Raw genomic sequence first — 27672 nt, forward strand, 5'->3', positions numbered from 1 at the left:
AAATGTTTCCCCTAATATTTCCAGTACCCACCTGGCACCATACATAGTTATTATGTTATTATTGACTGTATTCCCTATACTGTATTTTATACCACCATAACTATTTCATAACTACCAATTTGTACCTCTTAATCCTTTCCTTTTTAAGATATTATACTTTGGCCGAGACTGGTTTGGCTCAGTGGATAGAGCGTCGGCCTGCAGACTGAAAGGTCCCGGGTTCAATTCTGGTCAAGGGCATGTACCTTGGTTGCGGGCACATCCCCAGTGCGGGGTGTGCAAGAGGCAGCTGGTCGATGTTTCTCTCTCATCGACTTTTCTAGCTCTCTATCTCTCTCCCTTCTTCTCTGTAAAATATCAATGAAATATATTTAAAAAAAAAAAAAAAAAAAAAAAGTACTAGAGGCCCAGTGCACGGATTCATGCACATTGAAAGAAATTTAATTAGAAGAAATATTTTAGAGGCCAGAGAGGGACCACGGGAGATTGGCTCCAGGGCATGTCCAGCCCGTCTCGCCAAGTCCCCATTGGGGCCAATCAGGGCCAGCCACCCAGCCAGCCGGGGAGGGAACACAGGAATCTCCACGGTGTGTCCGGCTCATCTCTCCCAGTCCTGATAGAAGTCACTTGGCTGTGGAGGGATCGAAGGAGGGCTCCAGACATGTCCAGCCCATCTTGTCCAGTCTCAATCGGGGCCAATTGGGGCTGGCTGGCTAGGAAGGGACCAAAGGTGGTTGGCCAGCCAGGGAGGGACTATGGAAGGGCTCCAGGGCGTGTCCAGCCTGTCTCACCCAGTCCTGATCAGGGCTGATCAGGGCCAGGGAGAGACTATGGAAGGGCTCCAGTGCGTGTCCAGCCTGTCTCGCCAAATCCTGATCGTCTGGACCCCGAGGAGCAAGCTAAACTACTGGTCAGAGCATCTGTCCCCTGGTGGTCAGTGCACCTCGTAGCAACTGGCCAAACGTCGAATGAACAGTTGGACACAGCATATTAGGCTTTTATTATATAGGATAATATTTTTAAAGCAATCCTAAAAGAATGAAAATATTGTGAAATCTGAAATAGAATGGAATATTATTTACTTAACTTATAAATCCATGTATTCCTTAATTTGTCCAGATTTCTGCAAACAGTACCCGGCCTGCTTGCTGGTATGCCAAGCTTGGATTCTCTCCAGACCCTAGACCTTTTCCTCTCCCCTTGTCATCACTTTTCAGTGATGGAGGAAATGTTGGCTGTGTTGATGTAGTTATTCAAAGAGCATACCCTATGCAGGTATGACATATTCTTGAAACTTACTCTATATTACTCTTTTGAGACAGTTAATTTGAATGATTCCTCCTTACCATGTATTTCTGTTTGATGTATTATTACAGTGGATGGAGAAGACGTCGTCTGGATTATACATATTTCGCAATGAAAGAGAAGAGGAAAAGGAAGCAGCAAAATATGCAGAGGCTCAACAAAGGAAACTAGAAGCCTTATTCACTAAAATTCAAACAGAATTTGAAGAGCATGAAGGTAAAGTGAGTTGTATATTACAAGTTTATTTGTATGAAAAGTGTTTTTATTAGAATTTTTGGAGGCTTCTAATTTAATTTTATAATTAGATCGATTGTCTTTATTTTAAGTAATAGTTTGTTTTTAATTCTGAATCAATTTTTTTCTGTTTTAAAAAAATATTGTTACATAGATATATAGCTAAACATTGAACTGACCCCAAATTATTACATTTTTATTCAACACACCGAGCTTTTAGATACTTGTAATTGTCATTAGATAATAATGCATGACATATCCATAGCACTATTCAGAAGTCTTAAACTCCCTCTTAAGCTTCAGTACTAAAGCATTTATAGTCCCTTTTTTGGAATTAGAGGGGGGAAAAAAAATAGCAGCAAGGGAAAGAACTATTAAATTATTTTTCCCTAGATAAATCCTGTATTATATCACTTATATGTGAAGTGTATGAAAAAGGCAAACTGGTAAAAAAAAAAAAAAAAAAAAAAAAAGGAGAGTGTAATGGTTGTTACCAAGAAATGGGGTGGGGCAATAATACTGATGGTGTCTAAGGTACAAAATTGAAATAAGGAGTAAATAAGCCAGAGATCTAGTGCACAGTACCTAAACTGATAAAAGCGTAATATGCTAATTAGACTGGATATTCTTTTGGACGACCTTCTGGTCAAAGCCGGGGCTATGAGGGAAGCCCGGGTCCTGGTGCAGAGGGAAGCCAGGAAAGGAAGGCCTACTCTTGCACGAATTTTGTGTATCAGGCCTCTAATAGTGAATATAAAGAACAATATTGTACAATAGTTATCCAATGTGATAAGTATTCGTACAAAGGCTATCATATTATAGTGTGTGTGTCCAAGTAACATGTTGTATACCTTAAATTACCACAGGGTTACATGTCAAATACATTCAATATAAAAAAAGAAAAACGCTCAAAAAATTATTTTCCCCTAAGCCATTGTCATTCTCTTTTTTTCCAGTGTCCTTATGTTTACTACTAGAGGCCAGCTACACAAAATTCATGCACGGGGTGAGGGGAGGGAGGGTGTCCCTCATCTCAGCCTGCACTCTCACCAATCTGTGACTCCTTGAGGGATGTCTGACTGCCCATTTAGGCCCAATCCCAGTGGGATCACTACCCTCTGGTGGTCAGTGCACTCCCACAGCCAACCTCCTGCAGCTCCTCTTCCCCTCCCCCCCCCCCACTCCCAACTGCTTGCCTGCCTGCTTGCCTGATTGCCCCTAACTGTTTGTGTCTGCCAGCCTGATCATCCCCTAATCACTCCCCTGCCAGCCTGATCAATGCCTAACTGCTCCCCTGCAGGCCTGGTTGCCCCTAACTGTCCTCTCTTGCCAGCCTGGATGCCCCCAACTGCCCTCCCCTGTAGGCCTGGTTGCTCCCAACTGCCCTCCCCTGCTGGCCCGATCACACCTAACTTCCCTCCCTTGCCGGCCTGGTTGCCTCTAACTGTCCTCCCCTACTAGCCCAATTGCCCCTAACTACCCTTCCCTGCTGACCTGGGAGGGAAGTTAGGTGTGATCAGGCCAGCCTGGTCACCCCCAACTCCCCTCCCCTGCTGGCCTGGTTCCCCCAAACTGCCCTCCCTTTCAGGCCTGGTCTCTCCCAACTGCCCTCCCCTGCTGGCCTGATAGCCCACACTGCCCTCCCCTTGCTGGCCATCTTGTGGTGGCCATCTTGTGTCCACATGGGGTGGCCATCTTATGTGTTGGAGTAATGGTCAATTTGCATATTACCTCTTTATTAGATAGGATATAACTTTTGCACTTTTTGATATTGTAGTTGTTGGACTTTACATTATTATACTTGGAGCCAGAACTTATTTTCCCAGTGGCATCAATTTTAATTGTAAAAATCATAGTGTTTTTTGCTTACAAGACATGAAATTTACTTTTTTACTATCTTCTTTATTGCTGTAACTTTATGTTCTGCTTTTCTTCATGATTTTTCTATATTATTTAGCGTCATATATATAAATCTCAAAAAACGTAGACTCAAAATTTGATGTGCGTAACATATTACTAGCTCATGCTGTTTTCATGATTAAGTAAATCATGAAATTATTTATAATTTACAAATTACTCTAATCAAGTAAACTCTTTGATAATTTTTTAAACCATGAACATAGCAGCTTCACATTTTCCTAGAAAACTTTTAGCAGATAAATTGTTTCTTATTTTTTAATCTCCCTTCTTTGTGTGTTTTTTGCTTGGTGGTCTTGTTTTCAGCACTGTTAAGTTTGTGGTTTAGCTAATTAGTGATTTTTTTTTCTAGAAAATATAACAAAACAATGTACACCATCACGTGCACTAACCAGGCAACAAGTCTGTGCTCTGCAGGATGGAGCAGAGCTCTATGAAGCAGTAAAAACTGTGCCAGACCCCAGTTACCTTGAGGTGAGAGAGGAAGAGGGCATAACAGTAAGCTTTAAGGTGAAAGGTGTGGGCACTCTGGCTGGCCATCATGGGAAGCAGGGTGTTGAAATGCTGTTTCTCAAAGGGGGCATGTGCATATTCGGGTTTGCAATGAGGAGCCAAACCACAGTGATATATTTTCAATTCTGTATCAAATAGAAGATAGGAGTGTTAAATAATATTATATATTAAATTAGAGGCCCAGTGCACAACATTCATGCACTATCGGGGGTCCGCAGCCTAGGACCCCTTGGGGGATGTCCACCTGCTGGCTTATGCCCGATCCCCCGGACATGCCTCTTGCAGTCTGGGGCTCCTTATTGCCCGCCTGCAGCAGAGGCAGGAGAGGTTCCCACCACTGCAGCTGCACTCACCAGCTGTGAGTCCAGCTTCCGGCTGAGTGGCGCTCCCCCTGTGGGAGTTTGCTGACCACCACTAGGCAGCTCCTGTGTTGAGCATCTGCCTCCTGATAGTCAGTGCACGTCATAGTGACCGGTTGTTCCACTGATGGGTCAATTTGCATATTAGCCTTTTATTTTATAGGATAAATGTGGCTTAAAATGCAGGCAAAACTTGTTTACTTTTAAGATGAAATAAGTATCTTAATTTCCATGTTCTCAGCTCTTCTCAGATCTTTCTCAGAGTGTTTTATAATTCGCTGTTTCAAGGGTATTTAAATGGACAAGTGCAGAAGTACTGAACTGTGTTAGAAATACCACAGGCTTTAGAATCAGGGCTCTGCCATTTACTAGCCAAGCAAATTAGGCATAAAATAGCTATACAATGATCGTAAAATAATTTGTTTTAGGATCAAATTAGGTAATATATATAAAAGTGTATTGTTATTAAAGTTTCTTATAAATGTTAATTGCTGTTAGAACATCATTTCATATATGAAGATAAGATACCTTCTAAATTTTTAGACACCAGGAATCTAATTAATGCAAGCATTAGTTTGCTAGATAGGAAACAGGTGAGAAATTCTAGGAAAACTATTTTTGTTTATTGATTAATCTCATTTATTTGATGACAATAAATCTTGTATGTAGCTTTAAGTTTCTTAAACATTGGGACTACAAAATAAACAATACTCCATTAGGAGAGTAAGCAGTGCTATTCTGAATAGAATTGCCTCACATTCCCAAAGGGTACTTAAATTCTCCAGGTAAAAAGTGAGTTCAGTTTGAAAGCCTGTGAGTGTACTTCCTACAAGTCTATAAATTAAGGCTTTATTTTACTTTCCTGAAACATTTTTTGTGTCTATCACTTATATTAATTATATATGTTGAAGCTTGTGCTTTCTCTGAGTTATCATTAAGATAGTTTTTTTTTAATTTCTTTATTGATTATGGTATCATATAATTGTCCTTATTCCCCCATTCCTATCCCAAACCCCTCTCCACGTATGCTCACACACACACACACACACACCCCTTCCCCCCCCCCCCTGTGTCCATGACCACTGGTTAGGCTTATATGCATGCTCACAAGTTCTTTGGTTGATTAAAATTTGTGGATGAAATTAAAACTATCTTCATGAGAATGAAGATAGTTTTAATTTCATCCACAAATTTTAATGAAATATTTATTAGGCTGGTATCCTTTTATATAATTTATTTATAAAGAGGAAGTAATGAGCAGAATAAGAGTTGGAAGACTAAGTTCTAGACCTAGTCCTGATTTTTGTAACTGGACAAGCGATGTATCTCTTAGGCTTTCTTTCTACCTTCTATCAGGGGATGCCTGAGAGGAGCTTATCTATCAGGTTCTGATTTATGATTCTGAGGTTTCACTCAGATCAACTGATCACTATAATTCTTACAGGGAAAAATAGGCATCAATTTATAAAATACCCTGTTAAAAGGATTTGTTTTCTGTGACAATGCTAATGTTGTGGGACTTTGGAAATCACAGATTTATTTTTAATTCATGTTTTAAACATTGTTTTCATTTTTAGCCCCTTTGCAGGGTACAGAGAGTTCAAGTGTCCCTTCCCCATGTAGATCAGATTAACATTTATAAGGCAGTAGTAGTCTAGTGCATTATGTGTTAGATTCTATTTCCTGTTTTATTTTATTTTTTTTATTCATTCTTGTTAACACTGGGTGAGATTTTCAAGAAGTAGAACAGTTTGGTGAAGTGATTAAAGAAAAGTGTGGAGGCAGCAAGAAGTGTTTGTAGCACGTGTCTGTTTGGTTTTGCTTTGTTTTTTCATTGACTTTGAGAGAGAGACATTGATTTGTTGTTCCACTTGTTTATGCATTCGTTGGTTTATTCTTGTATGTGCCCTGACCAGAGATTGATCCTGCAACCTTGGCGCATTGTGACCGTGCTGTAACCAGCTGAGCTGGCCAGGGCTCGGACGTGTCTGTTTTAAGTTGTTCTGTTCCAGGGAGTTCATGAAATTACACTATGGGGGCCAAAAATGAGGGTTCTTGAGCTAACCCTACTTGTGTGCCTCCGCAGTTATTTATTCTCTGCACCTCAGTTTCATCATCTACAACATGGAAACGATAACAATATCTACCCCATAGGATTATAATACAGATCAAATAAATTAATACATTTATCACACATAGATCCATTTCTCAAATAGAGTGAGCCTTTACATGTTAGCCATTTATAATGTCACCCATATTGATAGATATGATTATTAGAGTACATTTATAAAAAGGGGAAATTTGTAACAAAGATTAGGAAACAGTTTAAGACACCAGAACATATTTGTTATGTGATGAGTATATTAATCTCAATTTTTATATTGTCACACTCTTTTTTAAAAAATATCTTATTGATTTTTTTACAGAGAGGAATAGAGAGTTAGAAACATTTTTTACAGAGAGGGATAGAGAACCAGAAACATTGATAAGAGAGAAACATCGATCAGCTGCCTCCTGCACATGCACTACTGGAGATGTGCCCACAACCAAGGTACTTGCCCTTTACCGGAATCAAACCCGGGACCCTTAAGTCCGCAGGCCGACGCTCTATTCATTGAGCCAAACCGGTTTCGGCTATATTGTCACACTCTTAAAGTGACCTCAACTTTGTATTTTATCCCCATTTAAAGGGATTCATTTACAATAGATGAGATGTTTTGTTTGCTTTTTATTCTAACCTTATCTGCCTTCATATATTAAATAATCACAGGGTTATATTAGTGATGAGCAGTTAAGAGCCTTGAATAATCACAGACAGATGTTGAATGATAAGAAGCAAGCACAGATCCAATTGGAATTCCGGAAGGCTGTGGAATCTGCTGAGAAAGGGGAGCAAATGTTATCAAGGGACGTTACAACTGTGTGGAAGCTGCGTATCATAAGCTATGCGAAAAAAGAAAAAGATTCTGGTCAGTATTGTTTTTTATTAGTTTTAAGTTAAAGTATTATCTTAATAAAGTGATTTTAAGTGCTAGAAAAGTGTAAAGTTAGTGCAATAGTGGAGCAAAAATTGTCTATCGGTGCCCACAAAATGATAATGGAATCCTTAGACATTAGTTGTTATTAGTATCCTTTTTTTTTAAGGCAGAAGATTTTATTTTGAATTTAGAATAAAATTTTAACAAAGTTACATATGCCCCAAAGCTTTTCTGTGTTTCTCTACTTGGCAGTGATCTCCAAGGGAACCAGTGGGATTCCAGCCTTGGCTTCCACTCACATGGAAACCAACATAACCCACCTTATCTCTCCTTGCAAACTGGGAATGAAACTACAGGAACAAATGCCTGGCCAGCAGCTTTATAATTCCTAGTGGACCTGGATTCTGGGGCCAGATCAGTAAAAAGTGGGAGCAGTCAAAGTGAGAAGCTGTGGTCTCTAGGCCCATAGACTGAAACCCAGCTCCTCTCCCTTCAATCCCCTACTTTCTCCCTTTTTCTTTATCATTCTCTGCTCATTCCTGTCTCTCTCTCTCTTTTGGCTATTTCCTCAAGCCTCACATCTCTGTTTTCACATCCTCCAAACTGGCCCTCCAAAAAAATAGCTGTGTTTCTCAGTCCTTTTGTAACTGCTAAGTTCCAAAATATCAAAATCAAAGAGATGCTCCTTAACAAGCAGAGGTGGATGTTTTCACTAGTTTTATGGTCCTTCATAACTCGTGACCAAATTTTTCTACCAAGCAGAAGAGAAGGAGCCTGCATCCACTGGGTCCGGTCCTAAAGCGGCCTCGGGGTTAGAGCACAGTCAGGCAGGAAAAAGGGGGCACTACAGGTCTCACCTTCACTCCCAAAGGACCCTGGGTCCCCCTGGTCTCCACAGATGCTGAATTGGCCTGGGTCCTTCTTTCAGGCTGAGCTTGGGAACAAAAATGGAGATTACCTGGAGTCAAGTTACCAAACTTAGTGTGACTGTTGCTTTAGTGTGCAATTCTAAATAAAATGTTCTGGCTGGTCCACTGGGGAAAGACCAAATCCTTTTGGGGAATCAGTGACAGGGAAGCGCTTTTAGGCCTTCCAATCCACCTGCTTGGATCACTGGCTTTTTCTGTCCTGGGTAAAATTCATTTGTTAATCTCACAGTTCTGTAGATCAGAAGTCTGGAAGGAACTGGCTGGGCTCTCTACTCAGTGTCTCATGAGGCTGAAATCCAGGTGTCAGGTGGCTGCATTATCTCATGTTCAGGTTCCTCTTCCAAGCTCACTACAGTTCTTAGCAGAATTCATTCCGTTTCTTGTGCTGCATGTCACAAGAGGCCACTCTGCTTTAACGGCCTCCTGCATTCTTACGCGGTGGCCTTCATTGTCAGACCAGTAACAGTGCATTGTGTCCTTCTCATGCTTGACTCTGTGATTTTATTCCCCTTCAGTATTTACTTTTAAGCAAGAATTTAATGATTATCAATTTTTCCATTGTGTCTTTTTTCTCTTTATCTGAATAGTTATATTAAGTATCTGGCGTCCATCATCAGATTTATATTCCCTGCTAACAGAGGGAAAGAGATATAGAATCTATCATCTTGCAACATCAAAATCTAAAACTAAATCTGGAAGAGCAAATATACAGTTAACAGCAACCAAAAGCACTCAATTTCAGGAAATACCAGTAAGTACTTCTTATTGTAATTTTTTAATTTTGATAAATGTATGAGTTTATAGAATCTACTCATGCTGGTGTGTTGTTTTTTTCTTGTAGGCTTCAGATGAAATCCTGTTCAAAGTTTATCAGCCAAGGCATCCACTTCCCTTCAGCCAATTACTAAATCCAGACTTCCAGCCACATTGTTCTGAGGTGGACTTAATAGGATTGGTAGTTTCTGTTGTGAAAAAAATAGGTAATGTACAGTGTTTTTAGTTGTAGCTTTTTAATGATGCTTTTGAAAAAAATTACCTTTTAAAATTTATCTTAGGATTAATTGGAGCTACAAACCAGCAAATTTGATAACTACTGACTTGAAAGTTAGGCCTGTTTTAACCTCAGTTTTTTTGTTTTTGTTTTTGTTTTTAATAGAGGAAGAGAGAGGGAGAGAGAGATATAAATATCAATGGTGAGAGAGAATCATTGATTGGCTGCCTCCTGTATGCCCCCTACTATGGATGAAGCTTGCAACCTGGGCATGTACCCTTGACCATAATCAAACTGGAGCCCTCAGTTGGCAGGCTGACACTTTATCCACTGAGCCAAACCAGCTAGGGCTTAACCTCAATTCTTAATAAAAAGCAACTCTACAATATTACAAGGAAAAAACTTACATCCCATTCTGAGCTACTTAATTTTAAAGAAATTGCTAGAAAAGTTTCTGTAGCATTTTAGTGATTACTATTAGACAAATCCTATATAATAAAAGGCTGATATGCAAATAGACCGAACAGTGGAACAACCGAACAACCAGTCGCTATGATGTGCACTAACCACCAGGGGAGAATGCGGAACATGGCGGGCATTGGTCGTGGTGGGATGGTGGAGCAGGTGAGCGCGGGTGCCAGACCAAGGTGGGGCACTGGTCGCTGTCATTGGGGCAAGCCTCTGGTGGTTACTGAAAATTCTTTGCTCCGGCGTGCTGCAGTCCTGCCCGGCGCTCGCACCTGCAGCCGGCACCAGAGCCGCTGCTTGCATCCGCTACTGGCGCTGGCCCAATTCGCTCCACGCCATCAGTGGTATGAGCAGGGCCAGTGCTGTGAATGTGAGGGAGCGGTATCGGCAGGAGCGGGGCTGCAAGCAGACATGGGGCCGGGGCTGTGGCAGGAGGGGCCAGGCAGGGGCATGGAGGGTGGGCCAAAACTTGCTCCTGTGCCTACCTCAGGCTCTCACCCCACATTTCTTTCAAGGTGCACAAATTCGTGCACTGGGCCCCTAGTAAATTATAATTTCCCTGTGCAGTTAACTGAGCTTTCAAGCCTCTGTCTCCAGCTTTGGTTTTGGATGTGTGTTTTTTTCCTTTGCAGTATCTCTTATTATCCCTAATGATATCCATTGTTCTAAAAATCACTTTTTTAATAGAGCTATTCCAACTTTTTTCTGTTAGTGTTGGTTTGCATGGTATATATCTCTTTTCATTCCTTTATTTTTAACCTATTGATGTCTTTATATTTAAAGTCTGTTTCTGCTAAATGGTATGGTTGGATCTTTCTTATCTAGTCTAACAGTCTCTATCTTTGTTTAATCTGGTCATCTTTAATGTGATTATTGGTAAGACTAGATTAAAATTTACCATCTTGCTGGCTGTTTTCTGTTTGTCCCATCCATTCTCATGATATGTTTACGTGTGTGGCAGCATTGTCTCAGTCTGTCTTTTCAGGAATGTACAGCAGAGAGGCCTGGAGGACAGAGGGCAGATTTCCTTCCTGCACAGGAAGTCTGGTCTCTTTTCCTACGAGTTTTTGTTTCTGTTTCTGGTTTTTGTTTTTGAGATTCAACATATAAATGAGGTTATTCAGTATTGGTCTTTCTCTCTCTGACTTATTTCACTTGTCATAATGCCCTCAAGATCCATCTATATTGTTGCAGATGGCAGGGTTTCCTTTTGTATACACCCCATTTTTAAAAAATATATATTTTATTGATTTATTTACAGAGAGGAGGAGAGAGGGATAGAGAGCTAGAAACATCGATAAGAGAGAAACATCAACCAGCTGCCTCTTGCACACCCCCTACTGGGGATGTGCCCGCAACCAATGTACATGCCCTTGACCGGAATCGAACCTGGGACCTTTCAGTCCGCAGACCGACACTCTACCACTGAGCCAAACCGGTTTCGGCTACACCACATATTTTTTATTCTTTTTTTGTATCTGTTCACCCTTCAACAGACACTTAGGTTGTTTCCCTGTCTTGGCTGCTGTGACTAATGTTGCAATGAACATAGAGTTATAGATATCTCTTTAGCATAGTGATTTTATTTCTTTCTGGTGTATACCCAGAAATGGAAATGATGGATCATATGGTATTTTTATCTTTTATTTTTTGAGGAATAAATAATTTTTATATTGATTTTAGAGAGATGGAAGGGGAGAGGGATAGAAAGATAGAAACATCAATAACAGAAAGAAACATCAACATCTATAGACTGCCTCTTGCACATCACCTGCTGGGGATGGAGCTCGAAATTGCAACCAGGACACGTACCCTGACTGGGGATTGAACTGGCAACCTCCTGGTACATGTGTCAGTGCTCAACCACTGAATCACACTGGGCAGGGCAAGAAATAAATGATTTTAAATGACAAAGAAATACCTTTGCACTGTCAGATTCCATTTTTACTACTCCCAACATCTCAACCAAGTTCATCTATATTTTATTCCTTAATTATGACATTGCACACTTCTCTTTCCTTACCTCTTCCCATATATCCTATCTATAATACAAAGCCATACTCTTTATCTCTCTAAGTACTATGAGGTGTCAGGGACCAGCTAAGCTCTGAGTTGATGCACAGAGTCTTCTGTTTATGAATGATAATGTGCCAAGTGCCCCAGTCTCCTCCCCTAGCAGTCTGTCCCCATTCCACTTCAGTTTTGTTGGCATCTTCCTTGCTGTTCTTGAGCCCGTGGAGCTCACTTTCATCAATGGAACCTTTATACTCATTGTTGCTTTTCCCAGAAGCTTACCCCTAATAGCCACTTGGCTGGCTCCTTTGTCTCCTCCAATGTCTGGTCAAATGCAGCCTTCTAAGAGGCCTTTCTCTGACCACCATTTGTAAAAAAGCAGTACTCTCTTCACTCCCCAACCTAGTTTTAAATTGTTCATAGCACTCAACAACATATATTTATGCTTTTTTGTCTCCCTCCTTCAGAATATTAGCTCTATAAGGGCAGAGACTTTGTTACTGCTGTATCCTCATCTCCTAAAGCAGTGCCTGGTACAGGGTATGGTCTCAGTTATTTGGTAGATTCCTTGCTTTTCAACTGCCCTGTCATGGATTCTCCCTTCCTCTGCTCTTTGACTAAGGTTTATTGTCCATCTCCTTTTCGAGAAGGCCTCTATATTCCCTGAGTTCTTCATATTTCGCTAAATGTACTTATGCCTTATTTCTAAAACTATATCTTGGCTAGGCATAATATTATGGGATCATTTTTTTCTTCCTTAAGAGCTTTGTAGAAATTACTCTTCAGGCATTGAACAGTCTGGGAATGGCATAATTCTCTCTTCCTCTCCTCCCCCTCCCCCTCCCCCATTTAGGTGATTTTCTTTTTTATGTCTGGATATCTGAAGAATGTTTTGTGTTGTACTCCAAAAGTTTGACTGTGTCTTAGTGAAAGCATTCTATATACAGTTCTCCTGGGACACAGGATGCTCTTTGCTCTATAAACTCAGTGCTTTCTTTATTTCATGGGAATTCTGTAATTTATTTGAACATATCTGCTGTTCCATTGATTAGGATTTCTACTTCGAGGAAATCAGTTAGCCTTATGTTGCATTTTTGTTGTTGTTGTTGTTGTTCTTATTTTTATCTATTCTTTCATTGCTTTATTTTTTTGTCTTTTTTTTTTTTAATATATATTTTATTGATTTTTACAGAGAGGAAGAGAGAAGGATAGAGAGTTAGAAACATCAATGAGAGAGAATCATCGATCAGCTGCCTCCTGCACACCCCCTACTGGAGATGTGTCCGCAACCAAGGTACATGCCCTTGACCAAAATCAAACCTGCGACCCTTCAGTCCACAGGCCGACGCTCTATCCACTGAGCCAAACCGGTCTCAGCTGTCTTTTTTTTTTTTTTTTTAATCTATGTTCACCATTATATCCAGACTTGATGTTTGTAATTTTATTTTATGCAATGTATTTTATTTCTTGCTATTTTTGATGCATGTACTGACCATTATGACCATATATTTGTGTCCTTAATTTACTTCTTTGGTCCTGCACTCTCCTTATCATCTTATAAGGCTACTTATCATCCCATATTCAAGTTTTTATTTTATTGAATATATGTTATTAAGTTAAATAGCATGAATCAGTTTTGAAGAATTTAGAAACTGTCTTCTTTTATTTCAGTTTTATTTTCTTTTGGGCCGTGCTCTTTGCTATGTTCTTCGTTCTATATATATATATATATATATATATATCTATATATATATATATATATGTATGTATATGTATATGTATATGTATATGTATATATATATGTGTGTGTGTGTGTGTGTGTGTGTATATATATATATATATATATATATATATATATATATATCTTTAAGATTTCAGAGAGGAAGGGAGAAAGAGAGGGAAATAGAAGCATCAGTGATGAGAGAGAATCATTGATTGGCTGCCTCCTGCACACTCCACATTGGGGATAGAGCCCACAACCTGGGCATGTGCCTTGCCGGGAATTGATGCCGGGACCCTTCAGTGCACAGGCCAATGCTCTATCCCAGGGGTCTTCAAACTACGGCCCGCGGGCCACATGCGGCCCGCAGAGGAGTCTGATCCGGCCCGCCAGGTTTTTTGGGCAGTGAGCGCAGCTGAGGTGTTACAGTAGGAATTAGTAGTTCATATAGTCCGGCCCTCCAGCTCTCTGCGGGACCATGATCTGGCCCCCACTTTAAAAAGTTTGAGGACCCCTGCTATCCACTGAGCCAAACCAGCTAGGGCTCTTTTTTCATTTTTTAAAATAGGTTTTGTTTGGTTGTGTTTTGGTGCTTTGTGGGTTTCCTTTGCCTATAGTATGTTAATATGCTACATTTATTTTTTTCATAGTATTTTATTTCATCTTGATCAGTCTTGGTGACTTTTGCCACACATTCCACATGTTCTATTGTAAATGTTGGGTGAGTAGCAATGAACAAAACAGGCAAAAATCCCTATCTTTGTGGAGCTTATGTTACAGGGGGTTGGGGAGGGAGATCACAAGTCTACACTAATAAAAGAGAAAGATGCAAATTGAACATACCTCCACTATGCCCACCAGTCTATCAGGATTAAGTGTGCATATTAATCGGACAAATATGGTAGGTTAATTTGCGTATGCAGGCACCCAGAGGCTTGGGTCCTGGGAACATCCTGTGGACCCAAGTCACTCTGAGCCTATAGGCCCATGGACCAGGGACCTGAGGGATGGCAGGGGACATCTCCCCCACCCCCTGGGGTCCGGAGTGAGGCCAAAGGGCTGGAGAGCCAAGGGGGACAGGAATGTCTTTACTACCTCCCCAGGCTCAGAACCTCCCTGGGAGGTCCGAAGGGCTGTGCCCGGAAGGCAATCTCTGACATCATCTGTGGTTTATGGACAGAGACGCCGGAAGGATGATCACTAGAAATCAATAGGGACTGGGACTCACCGCATATGTTGCCGAGCTGGGGAGGAGCCTGAGTTTTCTGAGCCACGAAGAAAGAAGAATGGGGGGCACCCCACAGAGTGCTTGCTTCACCCGGGTTCAAGGCACCATATGTAAGGTTTGAGGCACAGGAAACTGGAGTTGGAGACCACCAAGACATATTAAAGGAAGGTTAATTCCCCAGTAATGAGTGAGATTCATTACGGAGGTAGAGAAACCAGGATTGGAAGAGGGGGAGAAGAAGGGACCCAGCTGGGCTGACTCACAGACAGAGAGAGAATAGCCCGGGTTCAATTCTGATCAAGGGCATGTACCTAGGTTACAGGCTCCTCCCTGGCCAGGGCCCAGGTCAGGGCTCATGCAGGAGGCAACCAATCAAAGTGTTCCTCTCACGTTGATCTTGCTCTCTGTCTTTCCTTCTCTCTTCGACATTCTAAAAATCAATGGAAACATCCTCAGGTGAGGATTCAGAAAAGAAAAATGTCATATCCTATGAAAGACACATCTAGAAAATGCCTAAAGAAAGTTGTCATTTTTTCATGGTGAAGGGACTGGAGTCGTGTTGATGAAAACACCTTGGCAGCTGCGATGGGTGTGATGGGGCTGGTGCCTTCCCTTGATCAGCCCGATCGCCTCCCACAGAGAGAGCCCAGACTGTGGCTTAGGCTCACTCCCTACAGGAGTGGGCCTAAGCCATCAGTAGGACATCCCCTGAGGGCTCCCAATCTGTGAGAGGGGGCAAGCTGGGCTGAGGGACCCCCCTCCAGTGCAGGAATTTCATGCATTGGGCCGCTAGTAAAATAAGTAAGCAGCATTTCTACTTTTCTTAGTAAGTGCTAAGCTCTTGCTGGGGTAGTATCGGGGCAGGAAAGAGAAATGTGGCTTTAGATAGGAAAGTGAAGAAAGAATTCACTGCAAAGTTGACATTTGAGTGAGGCTTGAAGAAACAGAGGGAGGGAGGCATGTGGAATCTGGGGTAGGAACAGTCCAAACATAAGAAATGGCCATGATAAAGTGCGATGCCTCGAAGCCCTGGCAGAGGCAGGGAATGCGTCCTCACACCTGGGATAGAGGCATTGAAGGACAGACTGGGTGGTAGTCCTTGTATGGGATTCCACTCTATTTCTGAAAGTGATGGAAGGAGTGACACCACCTGACTAGGTTTTCAGGGGACTACTTGGCCTGCTGTATTGAGAAAGACTCTAGGGCAGTGTTTCCCAACCTTCTCTCATGATGAGAATCACCTGGTGGAGTTGTTAAAACACAGATTCCTGAATCCCAACTAAGAAGTGCTAAACTAGAATTTTTGAGAACATATAGGTAAAATTGCATACCTAACTTAGTGCTCTGTATATAAAATCTGTCTTAGAGCACTAGTTAAGTATACAATTTTACCTATATGTTCCCAAAAATTCTAGTTTAGCACTTCTTAGTTGGTATTCAGGAATCTGTGTTTTAACAACTCCACCAGGTGATTCTCATCATGAGAGAAGGTTGGGAAACACTGCTCTAGGGTGTGTGATGGGTACAAACAGAGAAAACAGCTGGAAGCTATTGAAGAATTAAGGCAAGAGATGATTTTAACAGTTTGGACTGGACAAAAGCAGTGGGAGTGGTCAGAAGTAGATTCTGGTTATATTTTTAAAAATATGTTTTTATTGAATTTTAGAGAGAGAATAAGAGAGAGGGAGAAGGGCAAGAGATAGAAATATCAATCTGCTGCCTCCTGCACGTTTCCTCATCACTGCCTGGGATTGAGCCCACAACCCAGGCATGTGCCCTGACCAGGAATCAAACAAGTGACCTTTTGGTGCATGGGTTGACATTTAACCACTGAACCACACTGGCTGGGCCTGGTTGTATTTTGAAGATAGAGGAACACTATGGGGTTGAAGAGAGGAGTCAGTGCCAAGGTTTTTGGTCTAAGCACCTGGGAAAATGGAATTGCCTTTTACTGAGGGAAAGACTGCAAGGAAAAACAGGTCTGTGGGGAAGGGCAGAGTTAAGTTTGAGGTGCTTAATCTAGGTAGAGTTCTACTTGACTGTTGGCTACAGGAGTCTGTTCAGGGAATGATCTTGGCTGAAGGTATAAATTGGGAAGTCAACATCCAGGTGGCTTTAATGCTGTGAAACTGGCTGAGGTGTGAGAGGAGATGACACTCTGATGCCTTGAAGCAGAGGACATGGGAAGGGCCAGTAAGAGAGACAAGAGGAGTGTGAGGGGTCCTCAGAGTAAGCCCCGAGAGAAGGAGGGTTTCTGACAGGTGAGCATGAGTGAATCTATGTGCTGGCATTTGGTAGCATAGATAGCGAGGTTAGGGCTGAGCATTCATTATTGGCTTTAACACTATAAAGGAGTCTTTTGGAGAGTGGTGGAAAAGACTGAATGAAGTGGGGCAAGAAGACAGGAGAGCCATAGCAAAAGTGAATATGGGCATTTCAGGGACACCATGCTTAAAGCGAAGAAGACATATATTACAATAGCCGGAAGGGAGATTAGGAACAAGCAAGTATGTTTTCAGATGAAAGCACAGAGCACACTGAAGAGATGCTGTGGATGAGAGGCTCCCAAAAGAAGGGCCAGTTGTGGAGCACAGTCTTCTAGTTGCCACGTTGGGATGGTACCCAGGGGTCATAGGGGAGACAGGTCTGGCAGTAGAGACGGTTCTCCATAGTTGGAGGAAAGGGGTGAAGAATGTGTGCTTACAGGTGAAGCGGAAGAGCTGATGTATAAGTGGAAACTTGTGGCAGCTCTCCTCTAATTGCCTCTGTGTCCTCACTGAAGTAGGGAACAAAGTCATCACTGGCCGTCAGAATGGAAGAAAAGGGATGAAGTCATCCTTCAAGAAAACGGAGAGGGGATATGCTGGGTGGGTGCTTTGGCCACCAGAGCCCACAGGAGTCCATGTTCATGAATATGAAATGGAACTGTTCAATCACAGTTGGTGTGGTATTTTTTTCAACCGTTTTGGCTGTCGTGGTGTAGGCATGAAGTAGGTAGAAAGTGAGATTTAACCAAACTTATAGGTTATGGCAGGTGCATACTACAAAGCAAGAGGGCAAAGAATTTTGGGCACATGCAAAGGGTGGAGTTTTAAATAACTGACCCTGGACTTTAAGAATGACACAGAGGTAAGAGGGTCAGTGTGATCTAGATATGAAACCTTTGCTTGTGGAGAAAAAAACTAAATGAGGAAACTGCACTTTTTTATTTTTATATTTTACATTTTCTAAATATTTTTTAATAAGCATGTATTACTTTTGTAATTGAGGAGAAACATGATATTTTAAAGAAGGACATTTGGGAGAAGGGCAGCACTGTAATCAGGATTTGAACATAATTAGAGGCAAGTTCTAGAATTAGAAAGTTGAACATGCTTGGGAAACATAATTTTTCTAAAAACAATATTTAAGATTAAAATATATTAAACCAGCTGAAACCGGTTTGGCTCAGTGGTAGAGCGTTGGTCTGCGGACTGAAGGGTCCCGGGTTTGATTCCGGTCAAGGGCATGTACATTGGTTGCGGGCACATCCCCAGTAGGGGGTGTGCAAGAGGCAGCTGGTCGATGTTTCTCATTGACGTTTCTAGCTCTCTATACCTCTCTCCTCCTCTCTGTAAAAAATCAATAAAATAAAAAATATATATATTAAACCAATCTGATAAATTTGAAAAGTGAAAGGGATAACTGTCATTTGCAACAGGATAAATGAATCATTATCCGAGAATGGCAGGTTTTTTTCTTTCCTATTATTTATAAGGGAAATGTAATTCTCAAAGCAGCAGAGACAAGATACTATAAATAGTAGTAAGACTGAACGTTTAGTACCTAGACTTTCTTAGCCTCAATCCTATACTGGCTTATCTAGTCCCTTTACGTTTTGGGCACTGAAAAAAAAATTTTTTTAAGTATATTTTTTATTTATTTCAGAGAGGAAGGAGGATAGAAATAAAGACATCATCTGTCAGCTGCCTCTTGCACACTCCCTGCTGGGGATCAAGCCCGAAACCCTGGCCTGTGCTCCCACCCAGGAACTGAAGTGTGGCCGCCTGGTTCGTCAGCTGACGCTCAGCCACTGGCCACACCGGCTGGGCAACCGTGAAAATGTTTTTAACTTTTATTTTGAACTAATTTTAGACCTTCAGAAAAGTTGCAAAAATAATAGTTTCCAAAAATCAGCCAGCTTCCCGTAATGTTAACATCTTGCATAACCATACCACAATTATTAGAATCAGGAAGTAAACATTGGTACAATAATATTACCTAAACTTTAGATTTACTTGAAATTTTTTACTATCCATTTTCTATTCCAGAAAGCACTTCTATTTAATCATTATTTCTCTTTAGTTTTCTCTAGTCTTTAACACTTCCTCATGATCTTGACACTTGAATGGACTGGTTAATTATTTTTTAGCATTTCCCTCAATTTGGATTTGTCTAATGTCTTCTCATGGTTGAAGTTACACATTTTTGTCAGAGTTACCATGGAAATTATATATTTTTTCTTCTCTATATTGTATCAAGGGGTCAGTGATATTTGGTATTTTTTTTAAAAATATATATTTTATTGATTTTGTACAGAGAGGAAGGGAGAGAGATAGAAAGCTAGAAACATTGATGAGAGAGAGTCATCGATCAGCTGCCTCTTGCACACCCCCTACTGGGGATATGCCCGCAACCAAGGCACATGCCCTTGACCGGAATCAAACCCGGGTCCCTTCAGTTCCCAAGCCGACGCTCTATCCATTGAGCCAAACCGGTCTCGGCAATATTTGGTATTTTTTATTGCTGGTAATAGCAACAACCTTAGTCACTTAGTTCAGATGGTGTCTGCTGGGTTTCTTGTAAATAACTGACTGACTTTCCCTTTGTCTATAATAATCAAAGCGTAATTATATGCTCATTAGACCAGACATCCTTCCGAACAACTTTCCGGATGAAGCCGGGCCTGCGAGAGAAGCCCAGGCCCCGGATGCCAGAGGGAAGCCCGGGTCCCGGGTGCCGGGGGGAGGAAGGCCTACTGTTACACGAATCTCATGCATCGGGCCTCGTAATTAATAAATATCTGGGAGGAGATTCACATCCTACTTTACTGCAAACTTTCACCCATTTATTTAGCATCCATCAGTTGATTTTGTTTGCAGCAGTTATTACTGTGGTATTTACCTAATGGTGCTGCCCCCTCCCTCCTCATTTGTTTCTTTCATTTATATCAGTATGGACTGTATGAACAGTTATTTTTTTCCTCTGGGTTAAAATTCAGTACCTTTATTTATTACTCCTATTATTTCAGCTTGGGCCATTAGGAGTTTTTTCAGATTAACTGCTTTATTTTTTGAGCACTTCCTTTTTTTTGCATCATAAGATGTTCCAGGCTCACCTTATAAGTTCCCTGCCCCAGTTTTGGAATCAACTAAAGTGAGTCCTCATTTAATGTCAGTAGGTTCAGCAAATTTAAGCAAAAAAATATATAGCAAAACCAGTTTTACCATAAGCCTGTTGATACAAACAAGAGTTAAGTTCCTATAGCATCTCATCAACATTAGAACGAAACAATGTTGAACAAAATGACCTTATTCGAGGACATGTAGCTCTCCAAGAGAACCTTGGATCCTTTTTTTTTTCTTCTTTTTTTGGAGAAAATGGTATTTAGAAATAAAGATCTGAGTGCTAGATGTGCTTCTTGCTACTGTGGCTTCATTGCTTGTATGCCCTTTCAAGCATAAAGAACTAAGAAATATGTTTTATGTTCCAACTTGGATTTCCTTATAACTGGTTCGTTCTGTCTGTTTGGGGGATATATGAAAAATATGTGGGATATCATAGACCTCCTCAGAGTCAGAACTTCACAGAAAGACAAACTCAGGGAAGTGTCACTCTCCCCTCATCTTGGCTGACCCAGCGTTGGTCCTTTCCCCCCCACCTATACTCAATCCCCGTAGTTTCTGGTTTATCTTCCTGTATGTTTTGTACAAATGGTCAGATATCTGTATATTTGCCTATATTCTATTCTATTCTTTTAGGAGATATCTCTAGCCTTTCTTTATAATTCTAGTCTTTCTTTTGTGCTTTTCTTTTTCACCTAACAGTGTGTTTGGAAATCACTGGTAGAGATCTTCCTCATCCTATTGTCAGCTGCATAGTGTCCATTATAAGGATGTGCCATGCTCTACCCAGCCACTCTCCGGGCATGAGCCAAGATAGGTTGCTATTAGTACTTTACAGTTATAAACAGTGCTTCAGTAAGTAACCTCATACATGCGTTTTCCTATCATTTCACACTCAGTGGAAGGAGAGAGCTACAAGTGGTGTTGCCGGGGGAAATGTGTGCATGTCGCTCGGCTAGGCATCACCCAGTGTTTCTCCGGAGGGCTGCAGAAATCTGCATTCCCATCGGCCATGTACAAGTATGCTTGCCTCCTGTGGCCTCGGGGACAGAATGTGTTCTCACTCTGGCATTGAAATTTTAACACTATAAATAGGTCATTTTGGAAATCCTGAGCTTTCTCTAAATGTCTTTAGTTATTTTTACCAATAGCATACCAAATAAATGGCCATATTAATGGTTCCTTGCATTTTTTAACCTCACATAGATAATGAAACGGGGGTTGTTTGTTCTCATTTTAGGTCTTGCTCCTTTGGTCTACTTGTCTGATGAATGCTATAACTTACTGGCAATCAAGTTTTGGATAGATCTTAATGAAGACCTAATTAAACCTCACATGTTAATTGCTGCGAGCAATCTCCAGTGGCGACCAGAATCCAAATCAGGAATTCCTACTTTATTTGCTGGAGATTTTTCCATGTTTTCTGCCAATCCAAAGGAGAGCCATTTTCAAGAGACATTCCACAAAATGAAAAATACTATTGAGGTAAATTTGTTTTGAACATTACCACACTCTGATATTTTCCAAATAGTTTGAGAGTCAAATATCAAAGGAGAGGCAGCTTTTATAAAAATTGGATGTTTAGATATATCAGGTGAGGTTTTTAGCATACGTTAATTGCTCAGAACCTGAGGAAATGAGGAGATGGTAAGAAGGATTTTCAAACTACAGACCATGTGTAGGCAAACTGGAAATTGGTGAGAATAATATGTAGTTCATATTAGCTGGTAGTATAATTAGTTAATAATATGTAGGTTTCAAATTTACATTTTAAATTCCATACCTAGTATTTTATACAATTTGGATCTGTCTCTATGATGAAGTAAGCCCAAGTAGGAGAATACTAAAATTATTTTCCTTGGATCATATGCATTTTTGCTGAGATCTATTTATACATCACATAATAATATTAGCTAGTTTATTGGAGGGCTACTGTTTTTCAGGCCTTGTTCTAAGCCTAGCGTGATGAAGTAGGGAACTTTTTTCCATTTTTCTTATGAGAAACACAGGTTAAGTCACACAGCCAAGTTGGTAGAACCAGGATTCATAGTAAGCCACCTGCATACAGAACACAATTATTAACTACTATGCAGTGCTGTCTCCCAATAAAATTTTGGATTTTATAAATTCCTACTAAATAATATACAAAAGATAAACCTCTTCTTAGTTCTATAGTTTAATGTTTGAAAGTATGTTATTCAAAATTTATATAAATCACATTTTAAAAGCATTAGAGTAGTTAGCTGTATATAGTAAGTTTGTGTAATATTTACCTAAAAACTTTATACAGTGAAGATAGCATCTGATATACATGGTTTCTAAATGGGTGTGGGGGAGGGGTGGAGTTGAGGAGGGAAATTATTTCATTACTTGGCTCTCATAAGGAGAACCTACTATTTACATCCCAGCTTTCTCTGAGACCATCCAAGAGCAGTTCAAAGACACCTTTTATTTACTTTTATTTGAAAGTTTTACAAAATACTTTAATGAATTAGGTTAAACCATATGAATTTGCTGATACTTCACCACTTGTGACTTCTGAAACAACACGTTATTTCAGTTAATCCTTGGAACAGACGTGAAGCCATTCTCTCATTTTACTCCTAACCTGAGGACTGCTCTGTAAATGTTGGATGATTTACAGCTATTAGTAGTAAATTGAGAGAGAACTTGAGTCTCAGTCTCCCAATTCCTGAATCATAGTATACCTTGCTAATTAAACTGGATGGCTGGTAATGGTTGTTCTCTCTCTCCTTCCCTGATGCATACAGACACTCTCCCTCTCCCTCCAACAATTGAGCTCTGCTGAAGCACTGATGTTGATTCTGCATTTTTTTCATTAGCATGATTTGACAGTTGCTATCAAATTTGGGATGTCACATTCTTTCTGTCTGAATATTTTAGTTCTGGATTTAAAGGTAACACTTTCTAAAAACATGAATAGGTGGGTTTGCATTTTATAAAATAGCTTTTTCAATTTATTTTCTTAGAATATTGATAGATTTTGCAGCGATGCAGAAAACAAGCTTATGCATATGCTTAATGCAAATGATCCCAAGTGTTCCACCCCAATCAAAGACTATACTTCAGAACCACACAATGTTCAGACAGTCCTTGGTAGAGGAAATACGTTTCTGGTAAGTTAATGTAAATTTAAGGAATTTTGCAAATATATAAAGATACTCAGGTATACATCTAGTAAACATGGAAAAATTGAATTAAACTTAATTAGAAAGTGTGATTGTTATGTGACTTTATAAGTATAGCTTATCTGGAAATTATATATATTTTTAAAATATATTTTATTGACTTTTTACAGAGAGGAAGGGAAAGGGATAGAGAGCTAGAAACATCAATGAGAGAGAAACATCCACCAGCTGCCTCCTGCACACCTCCCACCAAGGATGTGCCCACAACCAAGATACATGCCCTTAACCAGAATCGAACCCAGGACCTTTCAGTCCATAGGCCAACGCTATATCTATCCACTGATAGATATAATTTCGGCTAGAAATTATATATATATTTTTTAAATATATTTTTTTAATTTCAGAGCTGAAGGGAGAGAGAGAGATAGATAAAAGCATCAATGATGAGAAAGAATTATTGATTGGCTGCCTCCTGCACATCCCCCACGGGAGATGGAGCCCACAACCCAGGCATGTGCCCTTGACTGGAATCGAACCCGAGACCCTTCAGTCTGCAGGCATACGCTGTTATCCACAGAGCCAAAACAGCCAGGGCAAATTATATTTTATTTATTGAAGGCAGAATGTAACACTCTTTGGGGGAAAATTTTAGTTTATTCATCTTAGTATTTCAGGTACATGTGATAGAAAAGACTTCTTTTGCCAGTACCTTTGTGCCAGGAGGACCATCCTATATAATAAAAGCGTAGTATTCAAATTGTCCCCTCCACTGGGATTTCAAGGAGTTTGATCAGGGGGCAGGGCCAGCTGGGGGAAGGGAGAGAGGCCCCGGCCAGCAGCAGGCAGCGGCAGACGACTAGGGGAAGAGTGGAAGTATCCAGCCAGCAGCCTCTAGGGACCCTACGAGTGCACAAATTTCGTGCACTGGGGTTGTTTTTAAGCTCATTTTATTTAACTCTTTAAATCACAGTAAATGACTAATTTTTAAGTAGTTAACACTTGGGAAGTGTATTTATATTAACTCATTACTTTCACAACAACCCTCTGAGATAAAAATTATTATGGACACCATTTTACAGATGAGGGAACTATGGCATAGAGTGGTTAATCACTTGCCTGAATCACAAAGCCAGGAAAAGTAGGTAGTAGAACCCAGGCAGTCTGTGTTCTTAAAACAGTTTTGGAATGCTTCTTTGTTTAACCTGTTAATACTAAAAAAGATTAAAGCAGAAGTTATGTCCCCTACTGTCTGTTTTGTCTTTCATTATAATTAGTCTTCATCTTTTCATGTAATTTTTTATATCCTCTTCTGTGAAATTATTTTCTTCTGAGAGAATAAGAATGACTCATGAAATCATCTGCCCTATTAGACATTACAAGAGTGAGAACGTATGTGTTATTTGTATTTAAATATTTTTAATGAAAAGCTAATTTTATTTTGCTTTATGTATGAGCACATAATTATATATGCCTCTTTTTCATTTGTTTTGTATTAGATGTCTTCTCCCAATAATGAGATGAACTATCAAAGTTCTTTATCACTTTGTAAGCCAAAAGAGAAGTCTGTTCCCACACCTGTATCAGCCCAAATGACTTCAAAGTCTGGTAAAGGGGAGAAGGAGGTTGATGACCAAAAAAACGGCAAAAGAAGACGAGCCTTGGACTTCCTGAGCAGACTGCCTTTACCTCCACCTGTTAGTCCCATTTGTACATTTGTTTCTCCAGCTGCACAGAAGGCATTTCAGCCACCACGAAGTTGTGGCACCAAGTATGAAACACCTATAAAGAAAAAGGAATTGAGTTCTCCTCAGTTAACTCCACTTAAAAACTTTCATGACATTTCTGTTGTAGAAGGCGATTCGATAGCTGACGAAGAACTTGCATTGATCAATACCCAGGCCCTTTTGTCTTGTTCGGCAGGAAAAAAACAACTCGTATCAATGGGTGAGTCCACCAGGACTGCTCCCACCCCTATGGTCACAAAGCACAATTCCCACGTCAGTACTGGAGGAACAGGAGACTCTATTCAGGACACAAGTACAATACAAGATACATCTAAGAGACTGCAAAGGCAACAGAACCGAAAACAACAAAAATTAGTTACTGACGCTTAACCTTTTCAGTTTGTAACACACATGCAGTTTCAAAGCACACACCCATATCTGCAAAATGAGAAATGGTTCCAAATCTACCTCAGTACTCATGTATCACAGGAATGCTCTTTGCCTGCTTCTATATTGGTATACTTTTATTTCAGTTCTAAACCTTAAAACTGTTTATTTTTATTAACCAATGAAAAATCTTTATGATGGGATTTGCTCACTACAAGTATTTTACAAATGAACTATGAACTCTTTTTGTTTAGATTGTATCCTTAATTAAATGAAACTAGGTTTCTCAGCAGAGTTATTTTGACTCACATAATTCCTACTTTAGTTTGTTTTTGTGTATGTGTTTTTAGAGGTAACCTACTATGAACCACTTTTCCTTAATGCACATGTTAGTTGTACTGTAGTTCTGTCCTGATCAAAAATTGGACTAAGATATGACTGGTGCTTGCTTTTGATCAAAGTGTTTATTCTTAAGTGTGTAACTACAAGAAAAATAGAACCCTTAGTATAATTAATTCCTTTATATGATCCCAATGTAATCTCTGAAATTATTTCAATTAAAAATTCAAGTATTTTAATTCAGAAGTAGATTTCATAGTGTTAATTTTGTCTTTTAAATCAATCCTGATTCTACCTGCCTCCCAGGAAGTGTAATGTTCCCTTTACCCCTTGTTTTCTCTCAGCACACCCCTCTGGGCAGAAGGTAACAGTTCAATTCAAGATGATATTCTCATTTTTTACTTTCTTGTGTTTAATAGAAAAGAGAAAAAGCAGTTCTAACTACAAACTTACTAGTATAATTATGGAGAAGCTCTTTAATAGGGTCTTTCGATGTCTTAAAATGTATATCTAACATATATATATGTGTGCATATATATGTATATGCATATATATGCTTTAATTACAGTTTACATTCAGTATTTTTTTTTATATTTTTTATTGATTTTTTTACAGAGAGGAAGGGAGAGGGATAGAGAGCTAGAAACATCGATGAGAGAGAAACATTGATCAGCTGCCTCCTGCACACCCCTTTCTGGGGATGTGCCTGCAACCAAGGTACATGCCCTTGACCAGAATTGAACCTGGGACCCTTCAGTCCAAAGGCCGATGCTGTATCCACTGAGCCAAACTGGTTAGGGCTCAGTATTATTCTTTATTAGTTCCAGGTGTATACAGTAGCATAGTGGGTAATGTTTTCAAATCTATTTATAAACATTTGAAAGCCAAAGATAAATTCTTTTATGAAGCAGTTGTTTCTTTAACTATAATCCGTGATTTTCTCTCCTCTAAAAATTATTAACATAAGTAGTCCATTCCACTAGTCTTTTTAACTTGTGCTCTGCCCTTCTTATTGTGATTTAGGTTTTGTTCATAAAATAATTTGGTGTAATCATTTTCCTGGTGATTCATTCTAGAACAAGGAATAAAACTTAAGTCTCAGGAACAGACAGAATTTCAATAATTTAACCTTTTTTTTAGCCTCGAAAAATTTAACTGCTGTTATTCATTACTACGTAGACTACTTGTAAGAGAGCGACTTAATGCACATCCTCCTTTTCATAAATTGTAAATAATGTAGCTAAGCTATACGAGAAAAAATATGAAGCTTGACAATATGTGAGAGCCTCTTTGCATATAAAGCCCTACTACGCCTCTTCAATGAGTTGTGGAAACATTAACACACAAAATAATATATGTCAGCATTGAGGGTTTGAAAAAGTATATAGATCAGAGAAATAGATCACTTCTAGCAGGGATATGTAAAGTTGATGGCATTTGACTAATTATTTTTATGTTTCCTTACCAAATATTTTAGGTATTATATGGAGGATCTGGGAGAGGGGGGAGGTAAAAGAGGCAAATAGACCAGAAAACTATTCTTCTGAACTCTGTAAGAGCTCTGGATCTATAACCTGGGGCCACTTCTCCCTAGTGGTCCCTTAGGTCTACTAGCCCAAGAGTCCTAAAGAAAAGGCCAGGGAAACTGGGAGAGCTTGAATTCTGACCCTTTTGGATTCTTTGTAATCAAAGGAAGGTAATTCCAATTTGGGTTCTCTGACACTCCTTCCTTCTACTAACCTAAATGAGTCAAGCCCTCCTGATTGAGTGAATTCAGCAATAATCACATTGACTAGACACTCTGGATTACCTTGGCCTGGACAGCAGTATTATGTGAATTATGATAATTAGAGGATTATTGTGGAACATGTTTGCTTAGACACATAGAACTTAGTAAAATGATAATAATACCTTAGATCTATTGAAATTCACTATATTTTAGTTTCATCAGTCAAACTTGGGTTACTCAAAGGAGATGCCAATTTTAAAATGTTAATGAACAATTAAATGCATTGCTGGTTGTCATCAAGATGT

The 27672-nt window shown here is 39.9% G+C and overlaps 1 protein-coding gene across 3 annotated transcripts in view; it reads left to right on the forward strand.

Moving 5' to 3' along the window:
* Positions 1 to 25884, forward strand: part of BRCA2 (BRCA2 DNA repair associated) — a 70070-nt gene extending 44186 nt beyond the window's left edge. For 2 of the 3 annotated variants that reach the window (XM_084878501.1, XM_084878502.1), the window contains exons 19-27: positions 1120 to 1275; positions 1377 to 1521; positions 3809 to 3930; positions 7099 to 7297; positions 8823 to 8986; positions 9077 to 9215; positions 21280 to 21524; positions 23030 to 23176; positions 24685 to 25884. In XM_084878501.1, coding sequence (XP_084734627.1) covers positions 1120 to 1275; positions 1377 to 1521; positions 3809 to 3930; positions 7099 to 7297; positions 8823 to 8986; positions 9077 to 9215; positions 21280 to 21524; positions 23030 to 23176; positions 24685 to 25302 — 1935 coding nt within the window. In that variant the 3' untranslated portion in view covers positions 25303 to 25884. Of the gene's footprint in view, positions 1 to 1119; positions 1276 to 1376; positions 1522 to 3808; positions 3931 to 7098; positions 7298 to 8822; positions 8987 to 9076; positions 9216 to 21279; positions 21525 to 23029; positions 23177 to 24522; positions 24578 to 24684 lie in introns of all 3 variants that reach the window. The other variant, XM_084878503.1, reaches the window with a different exon arrangement.
* The last annotated feature ends 1788 nt before the right edge of the window (positions 25885 to 27672 follow it).

The sequence above is a fragment of the Pipistrellus hanaki genome (genome assembly GCF_964339955.1).
Source record: "Pipistrellus hanaki genome assembly, chromosome: 3".
NCBI lineage: Eukaryota > Metazoa > Chordata > Mammalia > Chiroptera > Vespertilionidae > Pipistrellus > Pipistrellus hanaki.